The 12,713-nt window shown below is 37.3% G+C and overlaps 1 protein-coding gene across 1 annotated transcript in view; it reads left to right on the top strand.

Annotated features, from left to right (window-relative positions):
• The window catches only part of gabbr2 (gamma-aminobutyric acid (GABA) B receptor, 2), a 262,922-nt gene that overhangs the window by 77,136 nt on the left and 173,073 nt on the right, over positions 1 to 12,713 (top strand). The window contains exon 3 of the mRNA XM_048201423.1: positions 2,797 to 2,934. Within this exon, the coding sequence (XP_048057380.1) occupies positions 2,797 to 2,934 (138 nt within the window). The remainder of the gene's footprint in view (positions 1 to 2,796; positions 2,935 to 12,713) is intronic.

The raw sequence follows: 12,713 nt of genomic DNA on the forward strand, positions 1-12,713 counted from the left end.
AATATCTGAAAGCTAAGACTTTGTTTCATACCAAAAGTAACCTCCTCTGTCTTGTCTGTTGGCGCATTGTTAATATCCTCTTTGCTCCGCTATGTAGCTAATGCAAACAGGTATGCACTGCTGTGCTAAACCAGAAAAAAACTCAACACCACCATCTAGTGGACCCAAAAAGTTAAATTCTCACGTGCAATTAATTTAAAAGATCGATACTTGCAGTCCATGTATCGATACAGTATTGCCGCAGAAAATATCGCAATACTATGCTGTATTGATTTTTCCCCCCACCCCTAATAACCAATTGCGTTTGTGAACTTTGTGTGTTTTTACATAACCTTGTGTGTATTTGACAGTTTAAGTGCAGTAAGACATCAGTTTACCATCAGTTTGAGTCCGTTTATAAACTCTTAAAGGGACAGCAGTCCAATATTCCTGAAGCTGTCTGTCCTGTTATTTAAAGAACAAAAGACAAAGAAATTCACTTTATGCTCTTGACTGAATACGTTTTTAACTTTAATGGTAAGAATAAATCTGTATTTAATATTTACAATAAAAAATACAGAAATTAAGGTAACCAACCTGGATGTGTTATTTTACATTTGATTACTTTAATTTCTGTAGTATTTCTTATTTAAATAAAAACCTACTTAACCTGAAAAACGTATACTCTCTTTTCTATTGCATTTACTTGCTGTTTGGATTTTTTTTGATTTGTTCTCATTTTATTACTGAGTTTTACTTTTTTATGAAAATAAAACTTTGCGTTGAAGAAAGGTAGATTTTTGTTTGTATATGCTGTTAATTATAGTTCTTAGAAAGAAAATCAGAATCGGAAAAAATAGGTACCAGCAGATCACACTATCCAAAAATCGGAAATCGGAATCGGCCAAGAAAATTGCAATCAGCGCATCTCTAGTTCAAACGAAAGCCACAGCAGAACTGAGACTCATATCGATGTATTGTGAACGAATCTGTGGCTGTGTAAAAACCATGAGAGTCAATGATTCAATTACCCTTTCAAAAATACATCCACTTGCTTCGCTACTGAATGAATGAATAAATGACTCCGATGACTCACTCATTAAGATAGTGACTTACCGCCACCTACTGGCGGTTTTAGTTCAATATTTAAAAGTATCACACGTTTTAACATCATTGCTTATTTCTCTTTTGGACATTTTTTATTTAAAACATTTATTTATTTTATAAAGGTATTTATAGAGGTAAAAATAAAAGCACTTTAATGCACAATCAGTTTAAAGGGGAGAATATTGTCCCTTAATGGAAAAGGTGTGATTGCAGCAGTCTAAGTGGAAGAGAAGGGGTATGCAGAAGAATGTTAAATGCCTCAGGGTGTACCCGACTGTAAAATGTTTGGGAACCACAGTTGTAGAGAATTTAAAAACAAGTAATAATGCAAAAAATAATAATGCAAAATTATTATTTTAGAATCTAAGATATGCTGTCTCTCTCATCACATAAATGATCAATAGTTATGTACGTGGTCTTGAAGAGGATTCTTTTTTTTCTGTCTCTGACTTGACTGTCTCATTTGGACTCGGACTTGACTTGGACTCGAATCTTTTGGACTTGGACTTGGACTTGAACCTCTTTGGACTCGGTCTTGACTTGGACTTGAACCTTTTGGACTTGGACTTGACTTGGACTCGACAAAGGTGGACTTGACTACAGCCCTAATGTCACGTGAGTGTGGCCATGACAGAGATGATAATGAAAACCAAACATATGTTTTGTTAGTTTTGGCAGAGTGTCCAAGGCACATGTTGTACAGGGTCCGCCTCTTCTGCTGGGTTTTCTGAGCTGAAACCTGACACCTGAGACTTATATTACATCTTGTAAAAAGGGGCATAATAGTTCCTATTTAAATCATGTTAGTGCCATTGTTTTGTCTCAAGATGCATACCAGTAATGTTTTTTTTTTTTCTAAGGCATGTTTATAAAAGCTACTAAAATGTCCTAATTGAACTAAGACTTAATCAGGCTTAATTTAAGTTAACATTTTACTTGGTTCATTAAAAGAAATAAAAAATGTATTAATTTTAATTTAAAAACATAATTTAATTAATAATATTAATTAATAATAATAAATGATAATATTAACAAACTTGTATTGCAAAATGAAATCTTAGAAAGAATCATGTTCTTTGTTTAAAACAAGACAAGAAGGCGCTTTAGCAAGCAAGGTCAAAAGGCAAGTGGAAACTCTTGACTGGGTTACCGTGTGTAGTGTTGAGACTTTTCTGCTAACGACTAGGATTCAGTCAGGTCAAGCTGACTGCTGTTAATTGACCTTCGGAAGTGTTTACTAGGGACTGAAATATCATTACCAACATCAGAAAATCAAAGATAAAACAGTTAGGGGCTCACATCACAATCAATAGCCCTGCTACATCTTTTCTTTCCTTCAACACATCTACAGAGCCAAGAGCGTTGCCATAGTGATATGAAATAGGCACATAGTGCCGCAGCGGTAGGGCTCTCCTGTATGTCAGACCATGTTTTCACATTCAGAAATTCGAGGCCCATGTTTTCTCTCCTCCATTTACACTCTTCCATTACACATATTATGAAAGAAACATGCTTTGGGTTTTTGGTTGTACATGAGGAATGTATTTCAAGAAAAAGCTCACAAGGTTGAAACCTGCTTTTTAAGCGAATGAACTGTGAATGATTACACCTGCTGATGTCACTATGATTGACATTACTATTCTATGTACAGTATATTTGTAAACTTTTCTGACTTCATTTTCCTTTTCCCCTCTCTTTTTCTTTTTTCAGTGTGACAATGCAAAGGGATTGCGGGCCTTCTTTGACGCAATCTGCTACGGTCCGAAACATTTGATGATCTTTGGAGGCGTGTGTCCATCGGTGACTTCAATCATCGCTGAATCGTTGGAGGGGTGGAATCTCGTGCAGGTTTGTGCAACAGCCAATATCTGCTTCATAAAATCGGCAATGTGATTATTCTTCTACATATCATTGACTATTCTCTTTTTCCCCTCAAAATGGCATGTTTCTGAGAGAGTTTACATACTTGAAGAATTCATTCCATACATTGGCGCTAATGATTTCCTCTGTGACATAAATACTACTATCTTAAATCAAAAGGTTGGCAAAGCCGGGCCAGAACCGTAATCCACTTCTGATGATAAAAACTGGAAAAATGAGTAAAGTTCCCAAGACCTCTGTCTTGAGCAGACCCGAGGGGGTGTTTAGTGTGTTAATACTGTGATTTCAACAGGAAGTCAGCGTTCGGTTACTCTAAGCCTACCTCCCCCTCTTGTTTGCAGTATTCAGTGATATCTCTAATCTGTGTATTAGCACATCACCGACAAAAGTAGTACACTCAGGTTGCCGCCGGCACACATGGCTCGAGGAAGTAATGTAGTTAAAATCTCTCTGATGTGAGGCATGGATGACTATAAAAGAATTCCACTGAGGAATCTCCTCCGGGCTCCTACGCTTTCACTTTTGTGTTGGCAGATGTGTGGTCAGCCTCTAAGCCAGCTGACATTTCACCAAGAGAACCTGGCAATTTTCCAAAACTGTTCCATAAAAGTGGCCGGTTTCCATGAGAGGAACAGAAATTGGCAATAACGTCCAAGTAGAAAAAATGGACAAAAAGTCAAAAGAGCTAAAAATGGATTTAATACATGATTTTAAAGCGAGGATATCATAATTATTGTTTTCCCACATAATGTTTTTTAATCCAAAACAGACATAATATATATTTTTATGATTGTTTTCACCATCTCTGACGGTGCATGTCCACTGGCGCGGAGTGAGCGTTTTCAATTCATTCCTATGGAAGTTGAGCTTGGTTAATTGTAGGATTGACAGCGGACTGGAGAAGCGTTGAGAGTGGCCGAGAGCTTCAAAAGCTTGGGCAGTTCTTAACTTTATGCAAATATCAAGCGAAAAAAGCAGGCGGCAGCAAAGCTCTGTGAGGTTCAGGTTATGGCTGGACGATTAATCGAAAAGTAATCGAAACCGAAATTCAGAACTACTAACCGACTTAATTTTCCCATGTCGGTTATTTTGGTTTTTTAATCCTGTTAATACTTCCCCCTTAAAAACATACTACCACATGTGTAGCCACGTGACTCTGTCCTGTCCAATCAGTGGCATAAAAGCAACATGGAGGTGAACGCCGATTCAAAACATAGTGATGGCGCTTGAGCGGTAAGCCTTGCGTCCTCATTAAACTTTGTCAGTAGTATTTGTTTTAAGGTTTACCAGTTTGGACATTCAACCCTCACAGCAAAATAACTCCGGGGCGGATCGACCGCGGAGGTATCGCATCCCCGTATCGGCGTTTACTTGCGCGCAATGACGGATCCGCAACGAAGGCGGATTGCGGACCCACCGTGGCTCCGCGCTGCATCCGCTCCGCATTCCGCGATTAAAACCTTACCTCCGCGGCGGGTCCGTTTGGGACCTGCAAATTGATACAACCATTACAGTAAAGGTGCGTGCGTGTCTGCGGATCCGACATGGGTCCGCTCGGGATTCGCTGATTGACAGTAGAATTTACGGCGCCGCCCGGAGGCGGAGCTGATCCTCCGGGCGGCGCCAAAACGAATGTGACAGTCACGCGGGTTTGCCGACTTGAATGCGGATCCGCCTAGAAGTCTCCTCCTGTGTGGGAAGCGATTTTAGATGATTGGATGTATATTATTCTGAGCTACCGTGCTCGCGCAGCTGCATTGTCGCACGAACACTCATATAAATAGTAGCTGAGCAAAACGTGAAGATGTCGCGCACAGAGAGGAATGCAGAAACTAGTTGTCAGCGCTGTCCTGTGATTTATCACAAAAGTAGCTTAGAAACCCAAAACTTATTATAGCATATATTTTTCTACTTTTGAAGTAACTATTTATAACCCACAGCTTTAATTTATCTTTATCTAATTTACAACAAGCAGAAATCTGTAAGAAATGCTACAAACCATAGATAAAATAACTGCTGAAAGTGAGCTATGTCAGATCACTCTTTCAAAAGAAAAAAATATCCCACCTTTAATAGTCAATAATATTTACAGTAAAAACCTTGTCAGTGAACTATGAGGGATAAAAAAAAAACAGAAACAAAATAATCGTTCATTAATCGTAATCGAAGGTAAAATGTTCAATTAATCGAGGCTTTGATTTTAGGCCATAATCATCCAGCCCTTGATCAGGTAGTGATGTCTGTCTTGAGCGTTTAAAAATATAATAAAAAAATATATATATATATTGTGCCGGAGTTTATGCTGGATTTAGTGTGGAAATAATTTTGTTTACACATTGGACATTTATGTTAAAAATGAGGTTTGGATGCATTCATTGTGATTATGCTGGCTGGGTTTACAAAAGTTAAGAAAATTGGATGGTCCTGTGTTCATCTGATGTCAGAAAGTTTCAGAAGTTCTGAATGAGTTTTTGGTATTGTGCATATCTCAGGAGGTGAAGTTTGGAGTTCTTGCAGTTATTTTTCATTGTGTTATGAACTTTATCTCAAAAGATAAAGGAGAGATTGATTACTTATATGACTACTATGATTACTTTAACATCAACATCAACACTCAGGCTAAAATTTTCCAAAATTGTCCAGCTTGTCACTGGGGCAGTACCCTTGAAGGGACAACTTTTTACCTTATTTACCCCTAAAAAGTTGATATTAATATCTTAAAGGGTTCATATTACAGCTCTGAGGCACTAATATGTATATTTTCAGTGTAGATAAGGTTGTTCCCTTAAGGTACTGCCTCAGTGACAAGCTGGTGTACCCCTATATTAAAAGGTATGATTTTTACACAGTGAATGGATCAGGGAAATATCATAAATGGAAAAAATAACCTTGCCATTTCTCTAATTAATGTATCTGTGGTCTTAGACTGGTCTTGTCTTCCTGAGGATAAGCTTACAGAAGTCCTAATTTGTGAAGTAATCTCCCATTAACCCCAGATGAGTAGATCTTTAATTAGCCTGGGTGATAGGAAGCGTACGCATCCACAATGGGATTAGCAGTGACACGCCTCAGAAAGGCTTTTATATGACAAAATAAAACAAACAAAGGGAACTGAGCAGGCCCATGCATGGGGTAATGAAAATTCAAAAGGCAAAGATGAAACCGGGACAGCAGGTCCAGGGGTCTGGGGTCACTTCATGCATTCATTGCTGGAATCTCTTTGGTGGTGAAAAAAGCAGTTTTATGGCAGCAGTGGCGAGGCAATAAGCACCAGGTGCACATCATTACGCTCTTCTAGCAGCGTATCCATTTCCGTGCCCCTCCTCTTGGCCGCGTTGTGGTATTATGAGGCTGGATGGGGAACAGCAGAGGGCCGACGGCTGGAGATTCCTCAGCCACACCTGCTGATCCGTTTCGTAAGAGCGAAAGAGACGAATGAACTTCAGCTTCATCAAAACCACACTTCAGCGCTAAGATTCTGTACTTTTATTTTTAATTTAAGGGATGTGTTTAATGAGAATGGGAAATGGCGGCCTGGTTGATAGATTGTGTAATTATATTTAATGAAAGCATCAGTCGGTTCTGAGAGCCAAAAAAACGAGAGTGGCAGCTAACACGGTTGTGTTTTCACCAATGAAATTATATGCACGTGTTTGAACCTCCAGAGATGTGCCAACATGCAAACAGCCCTAGAGTAAACTTTTGACCTCAAGAGCCATTGAAATCTGTTAGGATGTCAGTTTCCACAGGCATTCCTCTCCTGCGTACTGTGTAATTAAATAGTGCTGAGCTTCCTTTGTGCTTCTCAAATCATCACTTGGCATTCAGTGGATCTGAATGGCTCCTCTGTTATGAAGTGGCTTACATCAGTGCTTGCAATGTGCAGAGATATTAACATGACTCGAGTGCTTTGAATCAAATTGAATGTCATCCAGACTATGAGAGAATGATTATTTTGAGCTGAGACATTCCTTTCTCCCTAAGCGCTCGGATGATATCGTGCCCTTGTGCGATATGCATCTTTCGTATAGCAGAGAAAACGATAAACACGGGAGAATGCCATTTTCTGTTACTTCTGTTACTAATAGGGATGCCTTATTGCAGGCCGGACTCACAGGTGGTGTTTGTGAAGTTATTATACTCTTGAAGTAGTCCCTGTTCTAACCCTGATGAAGGTAACAATGCTCACAACATCATAATAAAAGTGATTAGATGAGATTAGGCATATTGCATATATTGATATGCAATGCCAAGGTGCAATTAGACATTTAGTTGCATAAGTAACTGCAAACCTCCCTTGATAGAGAAATGAGCATACCTGCAGGAAAGAACAATCACAAATTAGATCTTGTTAATATGTCAAATGGAGAGTGAAAGGAGGCTTCTGCTGGAATTTAAAAGAGATAGCAACACAAACAGGTTTTCCATGCTCATCATTTTTACATTTGTATGCTCATAAATGCACATAATAAAACTTGAGGATGGACACATTTTCATTTGGCAATGATGAAAACATATTTACTGAATACATTCTCAGATGCACATCAAAAAATCATGTGACTTTGATCTCTAGCATTCACATCTTGGATAGTAACATACTGTAGCTCATAGTCTCAAACTGTGCTCAAAGTCAACCCTTTTGAAAAAGTAATGTGCTTAATTGTATTGAATGTGCACTTCAAGTCTTAAATGTATATTTAAAAAACTGTATTTGTAGATAATATATGAGTAAAAAAGACTATTTAAGTGGACTTAAAGAGTGTACACTTTCATGAGTATGTTTCTTGAAAAAACAAGAAAATCCCGCACACTATCAACTTGCAAAACAATAAAAAAGGTACTTTATTAGCAACGTTTCGGTCGTAAGATCTTCATCAGGCATCAACATTGTATTCAAACTCCATTGTATTTAAAACAACATGACAAATCACAAAGAGTCATCAATATCCAATCAAGAGGATATCCAATCAAGAGGAGTTTGAATACAATGTTGATGCCTGATGAAGATCTTACGATCGAAACGTTGCTAATAAAGTACCTTTTTTATTGTTTTGCAGGTTGATAGTGTGCGGGATTTTCTTGTTTTTTCATATTTTGACTATACCAGTCTTTTTTCCTACGCACCTATCTTTTACCTACAGGTGTGCGACGCTAATTGTTCAATGAGTATGTTTCTTAAAATATATTAACTTTAGGTGTAATATTAAATAACACTAAAGTAAAAATTAAAATTAAGTACTTTACATGTGCTTTAGTTAGTATGTTAGTCAACACATCAAAATAAGTACCTTTAATAAATAACTTTAAACAATGAAAAAGTCATATTAAAACATAATAGTTTAAAATGTACTTTACAGTAAAACTTTTGATTTGACATTATTTCAAAGTTCACTTTTTAAAATTGTGTTAAATGTACTAAATTGCAACTTCACAATTACAAATATATGTGACCTGTGCTGGCAAAATGAGTCGCAATGAGCAAATTTTCAAAAATGAGTCATTGGTATTCTCAAAAAACCTTCAAAATGGTGTATGATTTGTTGGAATCCGACAAAAAATTACCAGTTTGAAGTATATAGAGTCGGCAAAGTCAATTTTGAAAAAAATCTAGATAGAGTTTTCTGAAGGTTCCAAAAAACAATCACCTAAAAACCATACCTTAAAATTTAGCACAAACCATGTCAAAACCCATATCTATCGGAAAAATATATATATTCAACTTTTTTCCATGATTCCACAATTAACATTAATGAAACAGACAACCTATATATTAAGACCTACTGTATCACAGGGATCTAATTCTAATATAATGTTACACATCAGATGTTTTCCCCCAACAGTTAACCAAATGTTCACTTTAGACATAACAGATAATGTTTGCGTGAATACTCGCCAAGACAGATTTTTTGACATACTGTAATTCTGTATGTACTGTCTTTGTATGCACGCTTCGGATCTGTCAGTCAGTACAAGTAAGATCATTTTGTTTACATCAGTGTAAGTTTGAAAATATAATTTCATTGGTACAGACTAATGCCATTGAGAATTTGCTATGAATATTTACAAATTTGGAATGCTGCGCTTTACAACAATACCAAACTTGTGCTGAGGGAAGCGCCAGACGTCGAGAAGCGAGCAGAGAAACACAGCACTTTTCGTGGTCAAAGGAATGGTACTCCTATCAGAAAACATAGAAATAAAGATACTTTAATTGCTATTTGGAGCATTGGGATTGCTAGACAAGAGCTTAATGAGCTAATTTTTGTGAAAACCTCAAATTCGACCAAAATTGACATTTTTCACTTGTTTTGCCTGTAGCTCGAAATTAGCCTGTGTGCATTCCAACTCATTTTGCCAGCACTGGTCAAATATTTAAATAAATGACACAAGTTTCAATGGAAATTACATTAAAGTAGGTTTTAGTCTACTATAAATGCTTGGCAGTACACTTTAACTTTATATTTCAAAGACAATATAAGTAATTATGAAATTACATATAAAGATCTACTTAAAGCTGCAGTAGGGAGTTTTTAGAAAACGTTGACTTAGCCTGAAAATTTGAACAAGCACAACTCACAGGTCACTCCCCCTTGCTCTCTGCTGCGCTACAGCCCTCCCTCCACAGCTCCTCCCCCATCACAACGGAGCCTGCCGTGAACGCGCAGGCTAGTAAGCAAGCAGGGCCACCGATGACGGCGGATAAACAGTTATGGCACATTCACAGGTACAGACGAAACATCAACAATATGATTTACATTGACTATGGCCTGCCCATACTTTGACTACAAACTTGGTCCTCAAAACATTACGTATTTTGCAATACATGTAATGTAACTATATGACGTTGCACTATTTCTATAAGTAATAAATAGCTAGTAAGATAATATAACGGTAACTAACGTTACAGTATGCAAGTAATTATTCTATCGATATATAATGCTAAATAAGGTTTGCTAGTACATTATTTCAGCAACATGACAAGCCAGTGAATTAGTAGGTTTCAATAGTTGCTTTGCACAGTGCGTGACATTTTATCTGTATGTTATGCGGCTAGAGTTTTGACACCGAGTCAATGGGCTCCGAAGAGGAATTCACACCCACAGCGACTTCGAGGAGTCAACGGGCGGGGAGAAGAGGAAGCATCAGGCAGGGGACGGGCAGGCCTGTTTTGAAATTATCTTAGTTGTGTAGTTCTTAAAAAATGAAACAAATCAAGCAGGGATACTTACTTGTCAAGCAGAAATGTGGCTGACTCTGCACCGGTTTTTAATCCTTTCAGGACACGTAGCTCCCTCCACCTCGGAAAAGCCGCTCCGATATTTTCCCTCGTTTTATTTCGGGCTCTATCTAGTTCTTTCTTTATTGCTTTTTTATCATCGGCATCTGTCTTTTTCCGTTTACCCGTCTTTATTTTATGAGCAGGTGCCACTCGAGGAATTGGCAGTTTGGATTGTTTGTCCGCCATAGACAAAGCTGCGGCACACCGGTAATCTTGAATTTGAACGCCTGTACGCGCTGGCGCTGTGCATGACAGGGGTGTGATCAGCGCACGCGAGCTTGATTGACACTGCTAAGACACTCCTCCTGGCTCTGATTGGTTGTTTCTTACCGGGAGCTGTGTATTTCTGCAAATGGCAATAGGACCACTGGGAGGAGCCAGAGGAGCTTGATTTTTTTCACAGATTATCTGTCTCATATTCTACTGTCAGGACATAATGACAGGTTTAACAAATATGTAAAAAATACATTTTTACAAAAGTTACCTACTGCAGCTTTAAGTCCTACTCAACTGGGTCAGAAAAAGAACTCTTAAGTTCAACTAATTGCATTTATAAATTTAAAATATAATACATTTTTCATTTAATTGTAAATCTACATGCAATTAGGTGTCCAAAAACATTACATTCACTACACACTTAAATATATTATTTTGATAATAAGTACTCTTTAAAAGTATGCTAACGTGTACTCTTATTTCACAAGGGAAAAGTTTTTAATTGATTTCCATATGAAACATTTGTCATCAGTCTTTATAGATTTATACTCTTACTGTGTGTAAACAATTGGCTTTTTGTCTCATTTTTATTTCTCCAAAGAGATAAACATCTGAGACATTTGAGTTGATACTCAATTTATATATAACTGAGAACTCAGGGCAACCTACAGTATGTGCAATAAAATGTCTCTTTGCACAGTAGTAACTTTAATAAGTATCTGAGAATTCAAGAAAAAATAAAATACTTAGACCATCAAGGATTATAGTAAAACCACAGAATTCTGTTTCTTGCATTACGCTTTCCAACAGTGTCAAAACTACTTGAGGTACTTCTCATTTTTCATAGTTTGTATTGGGGCAGCCATTTTGTTGATGGAGTATGTTTCTCAGGGGATATTTTGGTAAAAGCATAATGGAGGTGCTGCTGTCAAAAGTGTCATTTTTTGGAGTTGGAGTTGAGGCTAAGTGGTTAGCATATTGCTCTCACGTGTCAAACTGACATGCAAGTTTGAATCTAGCTGATCCTATTCCCGCCTTTTCTCCTCATAAATTCTTGTTCCCTCCACTCCCCTATAAAATAACATCAAAGCTAAAAGTGAAGTAAAATAATAGAGTTATTGTCTGTCAGTAGCATTTGTTTGATTGGCTAGGCTGAGAAATTCGCCATGCTTACGTTGATGAAAATCTGTGCCATCACAGCCCCAAAATTAGGCCAAGAGAAGTATAAATAGACAGCGTTTCTATGATTTAGAGATGTTTACATGGGCGTTTCCTCTTGCGCTTGCATTATTCTTGGTATTGTTGAGATCCAAGCAGTATGTCTTTGAGCCTGTCAGCCTCTCATCTGCTCCCAGCCGAGCATGTGCCAGAACCAGACTGTTGTCGACGTGCTTCAGCAGACGCCGTCTTCCTCTTTGACGTCAACTACAGGAGTGAGAAGTACAGCCAACTCCCAAAGCTGTTTACATATGGCCGCTTCCCAGACTGACGAGGGTGAGATGAGCACACAAAGTTAATGTAAGGCCTACAACTAGGATTGGGCGAATGCTGTATTGAGAGAACTGATCCTCACATTTAAATATCGATCATTTAAAGTAGTGGCTTTTAATTAATGTAGCATGAAAATGAATGTGCATCATAAACTATGAAGTGAAAAAGAGATGAAATGTGTTAGCAATAGCTGCATAGGACAGGAACTTTTTCTCTTTCAGCTCATCTACAGCACTCCACAGAGCATATTATGAAATATGCAAATTATAAATATTATTTATGTTATTTATATTTTATTATTTATGTTTTTTATTACATAATTATTTATGAAAATCATGTAAGAAATGTTCCACATAATCAATGATTTCTGAAGGATCATGTGACACTGAAGACCGGAGGCTGCTGGAAATTCAGCTTTGCCATCACTGGAATAAATTACATTTTAAAATATATTAAACAGTTATTTTAAATTGTAATAACTGTATTTTGATCAAATAAATGCAGCCTTGGTGAGCAGAAGAGACTTTTAAACTTTCAAAAACATTTAAAAAAATCTTACCCACCCCAGACTTTTAAACAGAAGTCTGATTATTAATTATTCTTATTATATTTAAAAAAAAATAAAATAATGGTTGTTAAATGGCCATAATTACCTCTTATATGTTTAGAAATTGCTAAAACAAAACAAACAAACAAAAAAAAGCCTTTAATAGAAGCATAGTACTGTATTGGCGATGCTAGCGGAGATATTGGCCTTGAT

The sequence above is a fragment of the Megalobrama amblycephala genome, linkage group LG9 (genome assembly GCF_018812025.1).
Source record: "Megalobrama amblycephala isolate DHTTF-2021 linkage group LG9, ASM1881202v1, whole genome shotgun sequence".
Taxonomy (NCBI): Eukaryota; Metazoa; Chordata; class Actinopteri; order Cypriniformes; family Xenocyprididae; genus Megalobrama; species Megalobrama amblycephala.